The sequence below is a fragment of the Pantherophis guttatus genome, chromosome 8, assembly GCF_059756535.1.
Source record: "Pantherophis guttatus breed Tessera chromosome 8, ASM5975653v1, whole genome shotgun sequence".
Lineage (NCBI taxonomy): Eukaryota > Metazoa > Chordata > Lepidosauria > Squamata > Colubridae > Pantherophis > Pantherophis guttatus.
This window is the reverse complement of record NC_142070.1, coordinates 38,861,719-38,883,296: the sequence shown is the minus strand read 5'-3', so window position 1 is coordinate 38,883,296 and position 21,578 is coordinate 38,861,719. Positions and strand designations below refer to the sequence as shown.

At 38.5% G+C, this 21,578-nt stretch overlaps 1 protein-coding gene across 3 annotated transcripts; it reads left to right on the top strand.

Annotated features, from left to right (window-relative positions):
* The first annotated feature begins 843 nt into the window (after positions 1 to 843).
* On the top strand, positions 844 to 20,916 carry EXOSC9 (exosome component 9). 3 transcript variants are annotated; one of them, XM_034442673.2, is made up of 12 exons: positions 844 to 1,108; positions 2,151 to 2,245; positions 3,018 to 3,137; positions 4,952 to 5,054; positions 5,639 to 5,776; positions 6,278 to 6,360; positions 7,288 to 7,420; positions 8,567 to 8,655; positions 13,972 to 14,118; positions 15,264 to 15,445; positions 16,668 to 16,743; positions 20,704 to 20,916. In XM_034442673.2, exons 1-12 carry the CDS (start codon positions 1,043 to 1,045, stop codon positions 20,774 to 20,776), a joined length of 1,305 nt encoding a protein of 434 aa, XP_034298564.1. In that variant the 5' UTR covers positions 844 to 1,042; the 3' UTR covers positions 20,777 to 20,916. The 3 variants fall into 3 exon arrangements, with proteins under 3 accessions (XP_034298564.1, XP_087730724.1, XP_087730722.1); XM_087874598.1 differs by lacking the exon at positions 844 to 1,108 and adding an exon at positions 1,174 to 1,328; XM_087874596.1 differs by lacking the exon at positions 844 to 1,108 and adding an exon at positions 1,191 to 1,924.
* The last annotated feature ends 662 nt before the right edge of the window (positions 20,917 to 21,578 follow it).

The window sequence follows — 21,578 nt, the reverse complement described above, 5'->3', positions numbered from 1 at the left end:
TATTCTATTCTATTCTACTCTACTCAGCTTCTTCAGCTCTGACAGGAGAGGAATGGAAGGATTTTTCATTTTTCTTCAAAAAACAAAAAACAAAGAAAATCCAGTTGCATGCTGAGAAAGCACCCTTGGGACAACCATGACCTGAATGATTGAGAATCTCTGCAGAATTCCAATAGAATATTAGAAAAAGCAATTCTAAACAGTAACAACAGTATAACAAATGACTGTCTTCATTAGAAGTATCCAAATCAAGGCTAGGCAGGAGACACTTGGATCCAAGCTCTTCCACATCTGTCAGTCCTTTCATTACCTTGAAATCCCACCATTCCACACCTGTGCTTCTTAGGCACATTACATTTCACCTGTAGACAATGACTGGCTGAAAAACTAATTTCTCTTAACATTAACAAAGCAATACTAGAGTACGTCATAATGATCAGATGATCAAAATGCAACTGCACAAGATTTCCCAAACCCCTTCGAACTTGCAGAAAGTGACTGTAAAAAAGTGCAGCTGAGTCCAATGAGCTTCAACAGGGCTTAGATGCTGCATATCCGTCTTAATACTCGACAAAAACTTTCGCGCTTGGATGCACAGACAGTGTAAAAAAAAAAGATGGTTTTATTATGCACAGGCTCTATAGTGGGGAATCTCGACTCAAATACTCCACGTCAACCGCAGCTAACGAACCCCCAGAGCCCGCCGACCTCTAAAAACCTACGGAGTCCCCATCGCTGCTCCAAGCAGATGCCGCCAGAAACCCAAGCATCTTCCCTGCCCTCCCAACGGCTTCAATTCAGCCACTCAGGGGTTACGCTTAATCCCGCGCATGCGCACCTAATAAACCTCTTTTTTTTTTTACGTTACGTTCCTTCTATTTTACGGCTGGTTGCCAAGCAGAAATCGGAAGGCGGCTCGGCAACGCTTTTCAAATTGCGGACTCTTGCTAAGCGGCGCCCGATTATGACGTCTGCAAAAAAACCACAGGCGGCTAAAGAAAGGAAGGCGACCATTTGAAGACGGGGCGAGCCGGTAGCTGCTATGAAGGAAACGCCACTGTCTAATTGTGAGAAACGGTTCCTGCTCCGGGCTATCGAGGAAAGGAAGGTAAGGCAGGATAATATCACGTGCGCTTCAAAGTCGCGTGCGCTGAGGCGCCCGAGGAACGTATTGGTTTGCGCATGTGCGTAGTGGGGGTGAGAAAGCGGCATCTGGAAAATGAGACCAACTGCCCTTCTTTGCTCCCCACTTTTTTTTTTTTTTGTGGAGGTCTTTGCTTGAGAATGACGTCCTAGAAATTGGAAACGTTTTCTGTGGAAGGCTTTAGGCATGTAATCTTCTAAGATGGACTGACAAGAGATCCTGATATTCTTCAGTCACCTGGAGAGTCTTTCCTTGGACAGACATCCCAGAAGACTAGCTTTAGATACAAGTAGTCCTCGACTTACCATAGTTCATTTAGTGACCGTTCAAAGTTACAACGGCACTGAAAAAAGTGACTTGTGACCATTTTTCACAGTTACAGCCTTTGTAGCATTCCCCATGATCAAGTGATCAAAATTCAGACACCTGGCAACTGGTTCATACTTGTGACTGTTGCTGTGTCCCAAAGTCATGTGATCACCTTTTGGTAACCTTTTGACAAGCAAAGGCATTGGGGAAGCCAGATTCATTCAACAACTGGGTTACTAATTTTATCAACTGCAGTGATTCACTTAGCAACCGTGGCAAGAAAAGTCGTAAAATGGGGCAAAACTCACTTAACAAATGTCTCAACAACAGAAATTTTGGACTCGATTGTGGTCATAAGTCGAGGACTACTGTACTCTGGGCTCATCACAGTGTAACTTTTGGATTGTTTTAACTCTAATATGTAACACTTATATGTTCTTAAATTGCAGTCCTAAATTAGAAATGCCCAAAGTAAGTATCAACAAAGTATTTTTTAAAATGAGATACAAAGATGTCCTGTTGATTTCTGCTTGCCCTTTTCTCTGAAGTTTAAAACTCTTTAAAAGATAGTGCTATAGTGTTAGAATTGAAGTATGCAAGATTCCTGCACGAAATTTTGACTCTTCTCCCTCAGATTTGGGCAGTCTTTTCTCTATTTTTTGTTCTCTCTGTTAAATGACTCGTTTGATGTTTATAGCGTCTGGATGGGCGACAGTGCTATGATTACAGAAACCTCCGCATTTCTTTTGGTGTTGACTATGGCTGCTGTATTGTGGAGCTCGGAAAAACAAGGTATCCAGTGTTTTATAATTCTGTGTATTGTATTTAATAGACTTGCAGTCTGGTTTTTGGGGGGGGGGGCGGATCTTTACAAAGCAAATTTTAATGTAATATAAATTACAAGAGATAATGAAGCCATGCAGGTTGTTCAATACATTACTTGGTAAAATAACAATAAAGATACAATAAAATAGCAATATTAAATGGTATCTTAGTTAAAAACATATTTTTTTTTAAATAAACACAATGTTGACTTAAATGAAATAATTTTTAAACCTTTTACAATGATTATCAGAAAGGACCATATTTCCTTCCCAGGAGATGAAAGAAAAAGCTTATCGTTCATACATATTGTTCCCATAATTCTCAATGATGCAACAGATATCAATATTATTCATACTAACAATCAAATCAGGTTCATGCAGAAGTTGGATATGTAACAAAAATCTAACACTCTTAATATCTCTGGTGTGATCTGGAAAGAGTCCCCTGAAAGTTTGGAAGCAACATAAATATTGCTTATGAAGCAACATAAATGAAGAAAAGAAGCTTTTGCTTTGATCTGTATCAAACAGCTACTCCACACCTAACTTAGCTTCTACTTGATAGAACTTATAAAGGCATTATGCCATTTATTACTTTCAGCTAGGTATCCAGTGAATAGATTCCAGATATATTTCACTTCTATGTTAGTGTAGAATTTTAAAGTATTTTCTTGACATTTTTTCTATTAACTAATAAGTGACTAAGATTTGATTCTAAAGGCTGTGTCTTCTTTTTGCAGAGTTCTTGGGCAAGTGTCATGTGAACTTGTCTCCCCAAAGCCAAATCGTGCAACAGAAGGCGTACTTTTCTTTAATCTAGAGCTGTCACCCATGGCATCACCAGCTTTTGAACCTGGAAGGTATGTGTTGCCCCCTCCCCCCACCTGCAGTAACCAAAGGAGGATTTACGTAAAACATTTCTCTCCATGCCCTGATAATTGCCAAATATTAAGTTTTCAACAAGGTAACTGGAAATTACATAAATAACATAAATTTCTCTTTCAAATGTTAAAGATATTTTGGCAGTTATCCAGGCATGGAGAATCCATTCCTTAGTCCATCTGTCAATTTCCATGTAGTTCAAAAGAATGTATGTATCTGAAAATATTAAACTATACTCCAAAGTTTATGTCCCAAATTAATGTATGAACTATTTCTTCCCAGAACATAGTACATTAGGAATATGCAAAGCATGCCTTTTAATGAAGTGTTATTCTGGTCACATTTCCAGGAGTATTTCTTTTCTGTATAAACAAATTTAGATATCTAAGAAGTTTGACTTATTAGTGTAATCTAATAATGTAATCTCTGTTTCAAAGCCGAAGTGCCAGCACTGCCTGAAGACATCTCCATGGTCATGTGGCCTGCATGACTAAATGCCAAAGGCGCACGGAGTGCTATTGAGTTAGATGTGGGGATATCATCGAATTTGCAGATGATACCAAACTGGGGTGGGAGGAGAAATAGCCAATGATCCAGAAGATAGGTTCAAGTTCCAAAAGGATCTCGACAGGCTTGAACATTGGGCACTATCTAACAAAGAGCCTTGGTGGCGCAGCAGACTAAAGTGCTGTTAAGTAGCACCAGCTGCCTGCAATTACTGCAAGTTCAAATCTCACCAGGCTCAAGGTTGACTCAGCCTTCCATCCTTTCGAGGTAGGTAAAATGAGGACCCGGATTGTGGGGTCAATAAGCTGACTTTGTAAAAAAAAGACTACCACTTGGGGGGGCCGAAAGCCCTACTAAGCAGGTATATACAAAAGTATGAAGGCTATTGCTTAACGCATTGTAAACTGCCCTGAGTCTTCGGAGAAGGGCGGCATATAAATCGAACCAATAAATAATCTGAGATCTAGTAAGGTTTTTGGTATTGAGGTCAAAATATTTTCTCATTGTTTCAATAAAATGAGTCTCCTTAGTTCCTTTCTCCATTTAGTCATCTTTAACATTTGCATATTAAATTAATTTATTGACAACAAATATTAAAGGTTCACTGTGAGTTTTTTGTTTTATAAAATGAAGTGCTCCTTTCTAATAACCTAAATGTTTTTGAGACTGAAAATGAAGCTGATCCAAAATGATATACCAATAAATGTTGAAATTGTAAATATTGCCAATGGTGACAACTTACAAGTGTTTTTTTTTTTAACATAGAAAATGATAAAAAAAAAACCCTCATTGTTATCATCTACTAGTTGATATAATGTAAAGATTCCAGTATCCCTTCAGATCTTCCCCAAAACCATTTTAAACCAATTTAGAGAGCTGTTTTACTTCATAGTGTCAATTTAGTTTGAAAAAAAGTAACAATACATTTTTTTTCTGAAAATAATATTCCAGTTTTTGAATTTATATAATATTAATCATAGCAAATGTATTATGTTTTGAACCCAAAACAATCAACTGAAGATTTTTATTATAAATATTTCAAAAGAGTCCAGGAAGGGAAATTTACACTAAAATGTCTGATACTAGTGAAAAAGTATGCAAGATACAAAATCAAGATTTGGAAAACTTGATTTCCCATCTTTATCTGGCAATGGATCCCTTTTCAAAGATATCTTTGGAACTCAATAAATTTCTAGAAATTTAGAAAACAATGTACTGAAAAATATTTTGAAAATATTTTCTGGACATATAAATTGTATGGTGTTTTTTTTTTTTTTTACTCTAGGCAATCTGAATTGCTTGTAAAACTGAATCGGCTGTTAGAAAGATGCCTAAGGAACTCCAAGTGTGTAGATACTGAATCTCTTTGTGTTGTTGCTGGTGAAAAGGTGTGTAATTATATGAATTCCAGACAACAAGCATTGAAAAATCTAATGACTTTTGTTTTAGAATTTATATATTTTAAAGTAAATTGCATTCTGTTGTATATATGAGATTTTCCAAACTAGAAAATCTGATTATAATCTGATATATAATTTTACATACAATAGCAAGTAATGTTTTAGATTTTCCAAATCCCTTCTTCATAAATTTTTACTTATGAATTTTCAATCTTTATAGCACTTTGCATATAAATACTATAATACGTCATATACTATTTTTATGGTTTTTAATGTTCTTAACGCTGAGTGTTTTAATTGTTCATTACACTATTTTAATTGTGAGCCCGAGGCATGTATATGGGATGGGTCGCCCCTAAATTTACTAAATTTCCCCCCCAAAATATTTCATACATCTTTGGAAAATCAGCAGGAGTTAGATATATATATGTGTGCATGGTATTACATGCCATCTGACAGTTTTATTGTGTCATATTTTTCTAGATTTCTTTTTTCATTAAGATACCTGCTAATGTATGGGCAATGAATTAAAATAGAGAATTAAAATGAATTGTTTTTTTTTTCCCCCTGAGGTGTGGCAAATTCGTGTGGACCTGCATTTGCTGAATCATAATGGAAACATTATTGATGCTGCAAGTATAGCAGCAATAGTGGCACTATGCCACTTTCGGAGGCCTGACGTGTCAGTACAGGGAGAAGAAGTAACATTGGTAATTTTCTTTGAAAGTGGAAATTTAAAATTATCTCACTCTTGCATGCTTTGGTTTTTCTAAAATTGGAATGGGAATAGTCTGTAAATGTGTATTAACTTATAAATAATATAGTATTTTCAGATTTTATAAATCTATTACATTATTTTCCTTTGGAACCAAAGAATTATGTCAATAAAATCAAGGGAATCAAAGCAAGATGGCTATATATATATTTAGATAGTAAGCATTTTTTAATTACACAAAAGACTTCTTCCAGAAAATCGTACATAACTACTTAACTACTTAATCAAAATTACTTAATATATTATAGGTGATATTCTTTTCATTTCCTGAAAGGTTCAAAGTGCTGTTACAATAATAAATCAGTATAGTCCCTTGCTTTGTTTTAGAAAGCAAGGATATCTTTAACATTTAGGCACTGGTTATTCAAATAGTTTATGTATGTATATTTGCTTATGCAATTGGCTAAGCATAATACTGTTGTGTTTGGCTCTTTAGTATACACCTGAAGAAAGGGATCCTGTCCCTCTGAGTATCCACCATATGCCTATTTGTGTAAGCTTTGCTTTTTTCCAGCAAGGGTAAGTTAACATTATTTTCAGTTTTCTACTATTATTGTGCACCGATAGGAGTATTCTGATATGTACACCAAAGTAATTAAAGAAACTTCTTTAAAATGTGATAGTACACAAAGTTGATTGTGTCTCATTACTGACATGAGAGACTTTTTTTAAAAAGTCAAAAAATATTATACAATGAAAAATACTAAAAGACCAACATTTCACAGTTAAAGTGAATGGATTTGACTATTATTACTGTTGTTATTGTCTTAAATTTTTAAATCACCTGAGCTGAGTGATTAATGGTGCTTCACAGAAAAAACACAGAGAACAATAGAATAGTAATAGATAAAAACACAGAAAACAATAAAATAACAGATAATAAGACAGAGAACTGCAAAACCATAACAGATAAAAACACAGAACAAAAAGTAATATGTAATGGATAGAAGGAATAATCTTATGAAGCTAAGGGGAGAAAAGGGGGAAGTGTATTCAAACTTGCAAAATTTTGTTACAGTAACTGTAATAGTATTAGCCTAGATTGCTTTAGTTTTCTAGACTTGTCTCCTTGAAGAGCTGACATGAAACAAAGAACCAAAGCTGGCACAAACTGAACAACAAAGCAAACCCACATTATCCAAAAGATTCTCCAGAAACCCAGAAAGTTGGGGACCATCTGAATCTAAGGGGGAATCTCATTCTAGAGAGCAGTCACTGCAACAGAGAAGACATGCTTCCTGGTTCCCAATAGATGGCATTGTTTAGTTGAAGGAATCCAGAGTGCATTAACTCTTTGAAATGTATAGAATTAAAGCCACTTTTGAGAATATAGCTAAGTACTTCTAGTATGGCTAAGACTACTGTTTTATCTATTAGGTTCTTTCATTTACTAATTTATTTTCCATTTTGATATAAAATCTTACGGCTTTTTCTAAAATGGAACAGGACTTATTTACTAGTAGATCCCAGTGAACAAGAGGAACGTGTAATGGATGGCCTCCTTGTAATAGCCATGAACAAACACCGTGAAATCTGCACTATTCAATCCAGTGGTGGAATTATGCTACTAAAAGAACAGGTAACATGGAAGCTTTTAAATCTCGAGTATTACCTATGGTATTTTTCTTTTAAAAGGACAGTTTCTGGACCTCAATTGATTAATTTCTTCTTTTCCTATGATAAATGTTGGGTTTCAAAACCATTTTGAATTCAGCAATTTAAAATTAATCAGTTGGATTCAAATTGCTCTTAATAGAATTTTTGGTATGAAGGAAGGATACTAGGAATTTTTCATTTAATTTCATCTATGTACCATTCCCTGTAGGAAATTGTTCCTACAGCTCTGACTTGAGATTATAATCTGTAGTCATTCAGAAATTGCAAACCAGAAATAATTTGTAGGAGTGATCCTTTGTATCTAAGGTACGGATGTGTTAGCTAACAAACTATAATTAGATTTTTTGCATACTTTAATATGCATTTTGTATGACAACTTAATTGTTTCTGGTAACTTTTGTATCTGAAGTTTATTATATTTTATAAAGCAGTGTCCAATGTGAGCAGTGCCCGATGTGGATCTATGGTTATTCCCTGTCAGTAGCTTTTTATGGCAGAATTCATTTGGATGCATGTTTCTCTGTATTCTAATATACTGGAGGAAGGGTATTGGGTACCCTTACAGTTGAGTATTAGGGGAAAAAAATCTTGTACAGTAAAATCAGTTTGACAGCAGACCAATAATCCAGAGAGGTAGTGGGCTCTATATTCACTGGATTTGTTCAAGATTCACTCATTGTTTCAGAGATGGTTTCATTTGGATTCTTGCCCTGAGCCAAGGAGCTTAATCTGAATATCTATATGGCCCCTTCCAACTATTTGATTCTGTGATTCTGTATAAAGAATAAATTAATCCAGTTTAATTAAATATAAATTTTTATTTCACACTTCTGACTTTCACAAACTTGTCAGTTTATCTTTAATTAAAATTCATGTCAAATATAGAAGTCTAAATTTTTGGTACTTGAAAAGGAAAGTAAATCCTAAAAATTAATAATGAGGGGTCTTCTACCATAGTCTGAATTCTTATTATCTTCATTCTCTCCTGATTTGTGAATTGTTTTTCAGTATGTATTCCAAAACTTTTAGATTACCTACTTGCAAATACTCATGGGGAAAATACAATCTGTGATGAAATAATTTAAACTTGCATTATGATTTTCCACAGGTTTTGAGATGCAGCAAAATAACAGGAGTCAAAGTAGCAGAAATCACTGAACTAATTCAAAAAGCTTTGGAAAATGATCAAAAAGCTAGGTGAGTTTTTTAATGCTGCAGACTAATGCCTATTAATGTGGTCTATTATAAATTGATACATCCATATTTGTATAGTGCCAGTCTGGTAGGTTATAAAACAGAATTTGAATTGAATCACTGGTGCTTTCTGAGCTTGATTGTTTGCTTCCAAACATTTCATTATCTATCTAGGAACTGATGATATTGCCTAGTCAGATAATAAAACATCTGCAAGCAAGGTTCATGAGGAAAACATTAAGAAAACAAGGAAAGCTTCATAAAATTCTCTTTTCTGGAGCTGGGAAGAAAAAAAAGGGTGTATCACTCTAGCTATTGTAAGAAGTCTTTTAGTCCTATCTGTTGGAATATCTCCCATTTTTCAAGATACCCTCTTCCCTGTTTTTTGAAAAAGTTTTGAATAAATATGCCCTATTCCCATGAATTCTAGAAAATTACATATTTTTTAAAAAATGTAAATAAAAATAAATAAATAACCTAAATGTGAAGGCCACTGCAAAGTATTAGGCTTAAGAATTAATTATTTCCCACAATACTTCCGGAACCCACATTCCAGAGGAATTCTTAAGAGAAAAAAGTAATAACATATAGTTTATCTTCTAATAGTTTGCCTTGTACGTGGCTGCATCCATAATGGCAACAATTTTGTGAGAGCAATTGTAATATGCTATCAAAATTTCAAATTATATACAATAACAAAAAATTGGGGGATCCTTGATTGAGAGATATGGAGCAAAGTCTTGCTTTTATATATAATTTCATGGCTACGTTAGTCTCAGTGGCATTACCACTTCATAGTAATCGCTTATTCCTGCCAGATCATTGGCTATCACATATTTCTAGATAAATGTTTATTATATTGATTTTTTTTAAAAAAATGAAAAGATTCGGCATGCTAATTAAAACAGTTCTGATTATTATTTTTCTGTGAATTTATTATCTTGCTTGAAGATGATGATGTGAGATATTTGGAATATACTTAAGTAAAACTGTATTTTATAAAAGCTTTTTAAATGACATCTAGGCAAAAATCTTGGTCTTTCAAAGCAAAATTTTGATTCTTTTCACCATCTCATCCCTATCCTAAACATATTTATTTATTTATTTATTTATTTATTTATTTATTTATTGTGATTTATATGCCGCCTTTCTCCCTAGGGACTCAAGGCGGCTTACAAAAAGACAACTTCAATACAAATCACAATACAATACCAAATTAAAATCAGTAACCCAATTAAAACAATTTAAAATTATATCAGTGTATCCCCAAACGGATCAGTTTAATTGGCGGAAGAGCCACGTCTTCAGCTCGCGACGGAAGGAAAGAAGGTCGGGGGCTGTCCTGAGCTCAGTGGGCAATCCATTCCAGAGGGTCGGGGCTCCCACAGAGAACGCCCTCCCCCTGGGGGTCGTCAGCCGACATTGTTTGGCCGACGGCACCCTGAGGAGGCCGACTCTGTGAGAGCGCACAGGACGATGGGAGAACGGCTGGAGATGGTCCTGCAAGTACCCCGGGCCTAAGCCATGAAGGGCTTTATAGGTGAGCACCAGCACCTTGAAATGTATCCGGAGTGCCACCGGTAGCCAGTGCAGCTCACGCAGGAGAGGTGTTACACGGGAGTATCTAGACGCCCCCGTAACTACCCGCGCGGCTGCATTTTGGACTAACTGAAGCCTCCGGACACATCCCAAGGGCAGCCCCATGTAGAGGGTGTTACAGTAGTCCAACCTAGAGGTAACAAGGGCGTGAGTGACCGTGGCGAGGGCATCCCGGTCTAGGAACGGGCGCAACTGGCGCACAAGACGGACCTGTGCGAAGGCCCCCCTGGTTACGGCCGTCAGATGATCATCTAAAGACAGCCGAGAATCCAGGAGGACACCCAAGTTGCGGACCCTGTCGGAGGGAGCAAGGGTTTCACCTCCGATCATTAAGGATGGAACCTCCAGATCCCGGGATGCCGGCATCCACAGCCACTCAGTCTTGGAAGGGTTGAGTCTGAGCCTGTTCCTCCCCATCCAAACCCGCACCGCTTCCAGGCAGTGGGACATCACGGAAAGGGCATCCCTAGGGTGGTCAGGGGTGGAGATGTAAAGCTGGGTATCATCAGCATATTGATGATACCTCACCCCAAAACCACGGATGATCTCACCCAGCGGTTTCATATAGATATTAAAGAGCAGAGGAGAGAGAACCGAGCCCTGAGGCACCCCACAAGTGAGAGGCCTCTGGGAGGATCCCTGACCCCCCGCCCAAACAGACTGCAGACGGCCCGAGAGATAGGAGGAGAACCACTGTAAAACAGTGCCTCCTAACCCTATCCCCCTGAGCCGCTGCAGCAGGATACCATGGTCGATGGTATCGAATGCCGCTGAGAGGTCAAGAAGGACCAGGATGGAGGAGCAACCCCCATCCCTGGCCCGCCAGAGATCATTTACTAGGGCGACCAATGCCGTTTCCGTGCTGTGGCCACGCCTGAAACCAGATTGGTAAGGATCCAGGTAGTCAGTTTCCTCCAGGAATTGAGGGAATTGCTGTGCCACCACGGACTCAACAACCTTCGCTAAAAAGCGAAGGTTGGAGACTGGACGGTAGTTGTTAAGTACGTCTGGATCCAGGTTAGGCTTCTTAAGGAGGGGTCGAACCACCGCCTCTTTAAGCGCAGCGGGAAAGACCCCTTCCTTTAGTGAAGCGTTGACAATAGCCTGGATCCAGTCTCCAGTCACCTCCCTGGCTGCCGAAACAAGCCAGGAGGGACAAGGGTCCAGTAAACATGTGGAAGACCCCAGCCTACCCATAATCCTGTCCACGTCATCCAATGAAACAGGCTCAAACTCAACCCAGATGTCTCCACCGAGACTAGGCCCTGTCACCTCAACGGACTCTGTCCAGTCGGAGTCCAACCCGGTCCGAATCTGAGTGATTTTATCTTGCAGAAACTGTGCAAAGTCCTCAGCACGGCCCTGTAAGGGGTCCTCCCTCACTCCCTGATTAAGGAGGGAGCGGGTCACTCTAAACAGGGCTGCTGGGCGATTTTCTGCAGATGCAATGAGAGTGGCGAAATAGTTACGTTTCGCCACTTCCATCGCCACAAGATAAGACCTAATATGGGTTCTTAGTTGTGTTCGGTCGGACTCGGATCGGGAGGATCTCCAACCACCCTCCAGGCGTCTTTTCCGACGCTTCATTTCCCTGAGCTCCGCGGTAAACCAAGGAGCCGCCCGGGATCTGCGTCGGATCAGAGGCCGCAAAGGCGCGATTCGATCCAGGGCCCCCACCGCAGCCTGTTCCCAGGCCGCAACAAGGGTCTCAGATGAATCGTGGGCTAAGGAGGCGGGAAATGACCCAAGCTCCATCAGGAAACTTTCGGGTTCCATCAGGCGCCTGGGGCGGAACCATCTTACTGGTTCCACACCCCTGCGACGGGGGATGGCGGAGGAAAAGTCGAGTCTAAGGAGGGAATGATCGGTCCATGACAGAGGGTCAATAGATAGAGTCCCCTCCCCACGATCATTTATCCACTGTCCAGAGAGAAAAATAAGGTCGAGTGTGTGTCCTCCAATATGAGTTGGGCCCTGTACAATCTGAGTCAGGTCCATGGCCGTCATGGAGGTCATGAACTCCCGCACCAACTCAGATGACTCACCGGCCGATGGCAGATTGAAATCTCCCACAACCAAAAGGTTGGGGAGTTCCACCGTCAATTCGGCTAAGACATCTAGTAGTGCGGGCAGGGCTGAGGCCACGCAGCTGGGGGAGAGGTACGTGATCAACAGCCCAGACTGAACTCCAGGGTCCCATTTCAAAAGGAGGAATTCACACCCGCCAACCTGAGGAACAGTGACCTCCCTAGGCCTAAGACTTTCCTTAATAACTACCGCCACTCCTCCGCCCCTCCCCTGGAGTCGTGGCTGGTGTAGTATTCGGAAACCTGGGGGACACAAATCCACGAGAGGGACACCGCCCTCCGGCCCCAGCCAGGTCTCAGTGATACAAGCCAGGTCCGCGTCCTCCTCGTCTATAAGATCTCGGACGAGGAGTGTCTTGTTCACCACGGACCTGGCATTTAAGTACACCAGTCGGAGTCCAGGGCTCCGCACTCTGTCACCGTCGGGGGAGCAGGATGAGCTGAGGGGGCAGGAGGGCGCCACCGCTTGAACGAAGCGGCGGCGCCCTCCTAGCCCCCCCCTCTCCCGACCTCTGCGTCTCCCAACTGTCACAAGGATTGGAAGACCCTCTCTCCGCTGAGCCTCTTTGTTCCCTCCTCCTCCCTCCCTCCCCCCACAACCATCCGACGGGCCCAATTGCTGAACCGTAAGAGCCACCCCCGGCTCAACCCTTACCACCCGCCTCCCGGGGCCCCTTAAAATTTGATTAAAAACATTAATTAAAAAACCCCTCAAACCACGCTTAGAAGCATGCCACCACTCGGGGTTCCAAAACCCGTCCTTGAGGTAGGCCTTCGATAAATTCGAAGGCCATGTCTGCGAGAGGGGGGCATCTCGCAGAGCAAGGAGGGTCGCCGAAGTGTAAGCCATAATAAATATGAGAAGTGGATGGAAAATAGCAACAGGAAACCAAGATGAGAAACAAGAGGGATAATGATGGTAAAATAGGAGTCAACCCAGGCCGGCATAACCACCGCTCTCTCACAGCGGTGGAGAATCCAAGGCTGCAACGAATGAGTCCCACAGAACCAGCCGCAGCCACCCTCTCACGGTGACTAGGTGGGGAACATCCACCGGCGGAGTCATAGAGCAGTTCCTAGGAACATGATGCAGCAGCAGTCCACCAGGATTCATAGTTCATCAGTCTGTAACTCCATAACTCTGACCAATAAGGCAGTAATAGGGGTGAAAAGATAAGATGTAGCACTTTACGGTGTGAGAGGAGCCAGGAGTCAGATAGCAGTTCAAATAGGGGAGATGACAAAAGTCCCAACAGACAACTGAAGATGAGTAAAACAAACAGGCCGAACCAGGAAGGCAACAGTCCGGGGGGGGGACAAAAAATGGGGGAGGGAGAGACCCCAGGGAAGAGCAAGATGGATGGATAATTATCACTTCCCTTCCGGCCAACTCCCCGCCAATTTCTGTTGTGAATATGCTGAGAACACATTCATTTAGTTTTTTGAATTGAATTAAGGCATTTTAAACTTACTCTGACTTTAATGATCTACTGAGACCTTTAGAGGAAAATTAAAATAGAGAATGATTACACTAAGTATAGTTAAGTATTCATAAAGAAATAGTATCTTTTGGTTCTTAGTCTATGTTTCAATGCAAATGTGAACTTCTAAAGGAATTCTTTTCTTTTAATAGGAAAGAAGGTGGAAAATACGGATTTGCAGAATCTATTCCTAATGAAAGAATAACTTCCTTTAAAATAGAGCAAGCCCCAGTCAATACTAATGATGTACAAGAGCAAGCTGAAGAAATAATTGCCAAAGCATTTCCTCCTCCAGAAGTGTATCTTTTGTTGCATCATAACAAAATCAGATGGTTGGGCTTCTATGTTCAGGATCATCTTAATTTCTTTTTTAAAACATATTGTTTCAGTATTCAGAAAAGAGGAAATAAATTAAATTAAGAAAGGAAACAAAAACATTGCATATAAAATCATTCAGACTGATTTTTAAATTCATCATTACACCTGGATTACATAGCCTAATATTGATCAGCTTTCTGTTGTTTTGATAGAAAGCCAGTTCATAAATAGAAAACCACATATTGATGATCCACAATTGTATATCTTGCACTGTCTCGCCAATATTTAAAAGTAATACTTTTGCTGCTAACTGTCAATAATTCCATAACTCTTCATCAAAGAGATAACCCAATTTTTTGGTATATAATTCAAGAGTACGCTCACATTTTTAAACTCTATTGATCTTTGCAACACTGTATTTAAGTTGCTTCTGATAAGATAGGTATATACATTTGATAAATAAAAGTTAAGAATATTAAACTAATCTTAGGAAATAGTTGAATGAGCCAATACTGTAGATTTAAATGTCCCATCACCCAGTTTATACTTCAAGCATAATGAAGTTGGAAGACTTCATTAAACACCCTTTGAGGTATCCAGTAAATATGGAGGAAAACCATTAATGTTAAGTTAGCCACATATTCAGGCAAAGGAAAACATAATATTTCAGTTAGCCATTGATTTGTTCATATGGGATAGTCCAAATATTTATTCTTGAGTACAGACATACAATTAGAATCATCCCACATTCTGTGTGACATTTAACTTTGTAGAGAAGTCCCAATATACAGCAGACCTTCAGGTCTGTTGTCTGGTAACAGTTATCAACAATAAAACTACTTTTTTTGTTTGTTAATCACTTTAGTTAATATTTTTCTGTGGAATATTTGCGAAAAAAAGACTATTCAAATGCATGTGGTCAGCTGTTCAGTAAGTTCACTATATTCTTTTGTTATCATATTTAAGTAAATAACATCTTTCTCTCTCTCTTTTTCTTGTATCCTTCCTTTCCCAAAAAGAATTATAAGGCAAATTTGCAAGATTATTTCTCCAAAATATGAGAATCATTCTTTATCAAGTTACAATACATTTTAGATAAGAACTGGTTTTTCCTTAATGAAATTAGCTTGTCCAAGCCTGTATTATGGGCATCAGGCACAGCTCAGATTGGAGAAGGACTTCAGAAGTCATGGGCAGATTTTGAGGAATCTGAAATGGAAGAGGAAGATGGCCAGGATGAACCTCTAACAGCAGAAGACCAAAATATAGAAATGGGAGATGTTCATATTGGAGCCAAAAATCAAAAAGGTTAGAATACTTCTTTTAAAAAAAATATGTGAAGTAGGAAATTGCATTCAAGTTGAAATGCTTTCAGTTTAAAATCCTTTCTGGCCTTCTATATAGATAGCAGTGAACATTTTCAAAGTTATTCTCAACACTCCAAGTTATTTCTGCAAATAACTATCCAATGCAAAGGCATCACATTAGGGGATCTAAATAAGAGAGGAGGCTTCCTTGGATGTGTGTCCATACTTTCAACATAGAAATTAAACTTTCTTAAGAATGGAATAGAATAATTTTGTCACTACATGTAATTCTAAATTTACAGCAGTTCATTTAATGACCAATTGTTACAATGGTACTGAAAAAAGTGACTTATGATCATTGCAGCATCTCCATAGTCACGTGATCAGAATTCAACTTGGCAACTGGCTCATATTTACGAGGGTTAGTGTCCTTGGGTCATGCAATCACCTTTGACAACCTTCTGACAGTCAATGAAGAAGCCAGATTCACTTATCAACTGTTAGTAACTTAACTGCAGTGTTTCACTTAATAACTGTGGCAAGAAAAGCTGTAAAATGGAGCAAAGCTCACTTAACTGTCTCACTTAGCAACGGAAATTTTGGGCTCAATTGTGGTTATAATTACTACCTGTAATGTGTTGTTGTTAAAAGGATAGCAAATTGGTGCATATGCAGTTTCTTTTCTGGTGAGAAACATGTAGCATTTATTTTATTAATATAGTGAAACTTTAACTGATTAATGGAGATTATCTGTCCTTCAGAAACATCTTTTGAATCAGAGATATCTTTGACAATTCGTATGCCATGTGCAATAACATTAATTGGTGTGCAAAATTAGTCCATTCCATGTAAACCTGTTGTATTAATCTGGTAAAGTGAAAGTGCTATAACACAATTATAAACTTTGCTGCCAATATAAAAATGAGCAGTTGCTGTGGCTTAAAATCTTGTTTCATAGTTTCCTTCTTCCAGTTCCTATACATTTTCCATCTGGCCAGTAATTCTTGGAAATGTATGCTGTAAACATTTCATATGCTGTAGCATATGAAAATGTGTTTCAGAATCTGCTGAGATGATATTGCTGTTAGGTTTGGTCTGATTCAGATTATGTATCATCAAATTGGTGTCAGTCCGTAGAAACCATATAATAGTTATTCATGACAGATTTAGATGCTGTGTAGGTTTTAAAAATAACATACCAATAATTTTCTTCTGTCTTGAAGAAGAGGCAATCGTATTATCGGACAGTGAAGAAGAGGATGTTGTTATTCTAGAACCTGAAGTAACACCAAAGAACAGGTAGGGGCACTTTCTGTTTTACAAAAGGTGGGAGAGGGAATTTAACTCAGGACTTTGAAAATGGAATATTCTAGAATCTCCCAAATGTTGAATTTTTTCCTAGAACATGTTGATCAAGCCATCCTCAGATTGGCTTGTTTACTTGAAATAACTGTTCTAATATATAATAGTTCAGTATTCAACATGTGGCCTGGAACCAAAATGGCCTTTTTGTTATTTTCTGAAGAGAACTACTATAAAACTATGGTTATGATTCATAAATCTCTTTTGCTGGCCAGATCTCTTGGAGGCTTTTTTTGTTTTGTTTTGTACCAAAAAACAAAAGACAAGTGTCTCTTTCAAAGAGCGGAAGAAACTAATACTGTTTCTTACCTCAATAGAATTCAATCGAAAAAAATGTTTCTGAAAAGATGCTTTTTTCTTGAAAATTAAGAAAAAGTGATAGTGCAATAATTTGTAATATTTTGTATTAAATTATAAAATGGCTAGACATAAATAGGTTGGTTTGAAGATACTTATCATAAACCAAAGAATGCAGGTCATCTCTGTCAAATTTAAGGGCAAATCTTCATGTAAAGTTATTTTTTAAAAGGTCAAAAATGGAAGTGCTAGAGAATAGTATTTTAGTTTCAAAAAAAGCGTAATTAGAACATTTTGTGACAAAATATTTTATTAATCAAATTTGCTGTACAGGTGAAACTCAAAAAATTAGAATATTGTGCAAAAGTTCATTTATTTCAGTAATGCAACTTAAAAGGTGAAATATATGATAGACTCATTACATACAAAGCGAGATAGTTCAAGCCTTGATTTGTCATACTTTTGATGATTATGGCTCATGAAAACCCCAAATTCACAATCTCAGAAAATTAGAAGATTGTGAAAAGGTTCAATATTCTAGGCTCAAAGTGTCCCACTCTAATCAGCTAATTAAGCCATAACACCTGCAAAGGGTTCCTGAGCCTTTAAATGGTCTCTCAGTCTGGTTCAGTAGGAATCACAATCATGGGAAAGACTGCTGACCTGACAGTTGTGCAGAAAACCATCATTGACACCCTCCATAAGGAGGGAAAGCCTCAAAAGGTAATTGCAAAAGAAGTTGGATATTCCCAAAGTGCTGTATCAAAGCACATTAATAGAAAGTTATGTGGAAGGGAAAAGTGTGGAAGAAAAAGGTGCACAAGCAGCAGGGAGGACCGCAGCCTGGAGAGGATTGTCAGGAAAAGGCCATTCAAGTGTTGGGGACTTTCACAAAGAGTGGACTGAGGCTGGAGTCAGTGCATCACACACAGACGGATCCTGGACATGGGCTTCAAATGTTGTATTCCTCTTGTCAAGCCGCTCCTGAACAACAAACGTCAGAAGCGTCTTACCTGGGCTAAAGAAAAAAAGAACTGGTCTGTTGCTCAGTGCTCCGAAGTCCTCTTTTCTGATGAGAGCAACTTTTGCATCTCATTTGGAAACCAAGGACCCAGAGTCTGGAGGAAGAATGGAGAGGCACACACTGCAAGATGCTTGAAGTTTCCACAGTCTGTGTTGATTAGGAGAGCCATGTCATCTGCTGGTGTTGGTCCACTGTGCTTCATTAAGTCCAGGGTCAACGTAGCCATCTACCAGGAAATTTTGGAGCACTTCATGCTTCCTTCCGCAGACGAGCTTTATGGGGATGCTGACTTCATTTTCCAGCAGGACTTGGCACCTGCCCACACTGCCAAACGTACCAAAACCTGGTTCAATGACTATGGGATTACTGTGCTTGATTGGCCAGCAAACTCGCCTGACTTGAACCCCATAGAGAATCTATGGGGCATTGCCAAGAGAAAGATGTGACATGAAACCGAACAATGCAGAAGAGCTGAAGGCCGCTATTGAAGCATCCTGGTCTTCCATAACACCTTAGCAGTGCCACAGGCTGATAGCATCCATGCCACGCCACATCAGTAATTGATGCAGAAGGGGCCCAAACCAAGTACTGAGTATATATGCATGCTTATACTTTTCAGAGGTCCGATATTGTTCTATGTACAATCCTTATTTTATTGATTTCATGTAATATTCTAATTTTCTGAGATTGTGAATTTGGGGTTTTTATGAGCTGTAAGCCATAATCATCAAAATTATGACAAATCAAGGCTTGAACTATCTCGCTTTGCATGTAATGAGTCTATCTCATATATTAGTTTCACCTTTTAAGCTGCATTACTGAAATAAATGAACTTTTGCACGATATTCTAATTTTTCGAGTTTCACCTGTATATAGCTGCTCATCTCACCAAAGGTGATTCTGGGCAGAGAATCAATAAGAACAAAAACTGTACAATAAAAATGTTTTTGTTAATATATTCAGCCAGTCGATCAGATGACCCAGTTCCAAACCATGAAAGGCTTTGAAGGTTAAAAACAGTACTTTGAATTAGACTCTGAAGCAAAACCAATGCAACTTGTGGAGTAAAGGTGTAATATGTATTGCTCTAGGAATGCACACAATTGCTCACATCACTGCTTTTTGTGCCAGCTGACACTTCTGAATACTCTTCAAGTAGCCCATGTAGAGTACATTATTCCAATCTGGAGGCAATTAGAACATGAGTTACTAAGCAGGAGCTGCCAATCCAGTAACATATAGTTGGTACACCAGACAAGGCTGTTCAAAGGCCCACCTATGCCACAACTCCCATCTGCTTCTTGATCAGTTGTGAGTCAAGGAAGACTAGACTGTATGCAGAAACCTTTATATGAAAAGCAAGTAGAAAATGGATATACTGTATATCCATGGGTTCAAGATTGTCCAAAAATTCTATAAAGTATAGAATGAGCAAAGATAAAGTATGGAATAAGCAAAGGCTGACAAGTAGGTCAAACCAGTTTCTGAACCTATTTGTAGTCCAGAAAGCCATAGCCAATTCATGTTGAGATGATCAGTCAAAATTTAAGGCAGTAATCACATACAGTCCCATGTTATTTGTTTTGAACTCTGTGCAGTGTTAGCTTGGAAGAGATTGGGATCTGTAGATTTGCAGACTTGCTGGTTTAGGATTACTGAACTGTCTCCAATAGATAATTTTTCAAAATTGTATTAAATGAACTGTGAACCTAAATTCATATTTTAAAACTGTAAAATCTTTCAGATGAAAAACAAGTAAATATTCCTAATTAATGATTTATCATTAATAGATTTAATGCTGGAATTAGGGCCGATATATTCATGACTATTCAATTGTTGAAAGATGTTTTTACATGAAATTCCATGCTGAATGGAAAAATGCATACAATAATCATATCTACATGTATATATACACACCCTTTCATTTAGCAATTGCAAATCCCAACTAAATGGTAATTAAGCCATCATCTTCAGATAAAAATTATTTTGTACAGTGTTCTGTGCCTGACTTATTTCCTTTTTATCCCCCAAAGTAGAAATATTGGGTAAACAAGTTGTCTTTCTACATAGCAGTTTTCCAAAAAGTACTAACTACCATACAAGTTTAAAAAGTCAGTTCTGTGACCTCATTATAACCTTCCAGGGGCTAGCAATGCTACTGTACCTGAAATTGACTAGACCTTTATTATAATCACTAATTGAGGAATGGCTGTGTGAGAGATTTTGATGGCATTTGAGACGAATCAATCATTTTGAACTCAAAGTTTCAGGATACTTATCCAAATGTAATTTTTGGGACTAAGATTCTAGTGTAATCTTGTTCCTGTTGTTTAAAAATTGTAAGCAAAGCTGTAATTGTTTGCCATTAATAGAATATGTACTTTGTATTATGCATAAAATGGCTTGGTAAGGCAAAAAAATCACAAAAATATACATAGCATTGTTTATTGTCCACATTACTGGAGTCAACTTTATAGCTAAGTGTGCCTAGAGTACACACACAAAATTGCAGTCTTGTATGACTCTATGAGTTCAAATGTACCAGTGGAAATAATTGTTTTACTTAATTTCCACAGAACAAAGCAGAAATCAGAAACCACAAAGAAAAAACCAGCTGGCAAAAATAAGAAAAAACGAACAGTTCGTTAAAAGTAATGAATCTTATTTTTTGTGTATTCTGTTAAACTTTTCCTGCTTAAAAGAAACATTTGTATTATGCAATTCATAGGAATACTGTGTCATTGTATATATTAATACTTTTCTAATAAACTTTATAATGCTGAGATAAAGATTTTGCAAATTGTCTGTGATTGCTGCTCTAAACCAAGGGTAGCGAGTCCCTTGGACTGCAAGGCGAACAAACGGGTCAGTCCTAGAGGAGTTCAACCCTGATTCCTCTTTAGAAGGCCAGATCCTGAAGATGAAACTCAAATACTTTGGCCACCTAATGAGAAGGAAGGACTCACTGGAGAAGAGCCTAATGCTGGAAAGATTGAGGGCAAAAGAAGGGGATGGCAGAGAATGAGGTGGCTGAATGGAGTCACTGAAGCAGTAGGCATGAGCTTAAATGGACACCAGGGGATGGTAGAGGACAGAAAGGCCTGGAGGAACGTTGTCCATGGGGTTGGGATGGGTCAGACATGACTTCGCAACTAACAACAACAAAACAAAATCTTAAGTTTAGATTATTCAAAACATTTTGCTGCAAGAGGTGGAATAGTTTATCTTCCTTCCCTCTTCAGTTTCTCAAACAGATAACATCTATGACTTCTGATTATCACTGATGAAAAAATAATTTGGAAAAGATTAATTAAGATTGATGGTTAATGAAACACTAAGAGGAAACATACATGTTATTCATTTTTCAGAATGTGAGAAAACAGGAAAATGAGCATTAGCTGATTGGCCATTCCTTCTACAATAATAAGCTGAACTGGGCGGTATCTTCTTT

Excerpts from the sequence above, each read along its gene's own strand:
- EXOSC9 (XM_034442673.2), top strand. The coding sequence starts at position 1,043 with ATGAAGGAAACGCCACTGTCTAATTGTGAGAAACGGTTCCTGCTCCGG. Across the intron at positions 3,138-4,951 it reads CCAGCTTTTGAACCTGGAAG|GCAATCTGAATTGCTTGTAA; the intron begins GTATGTGTTGCC and ends TTTTTACTCTAG. Across the intron at positions 7,421-8,566 it reads TTATGCTACTAAAAGAACAG|GTTTTGAGATGCAGCAAAAT; the intron begins GTAACATGGAAG and ends GATTTTCCACAG.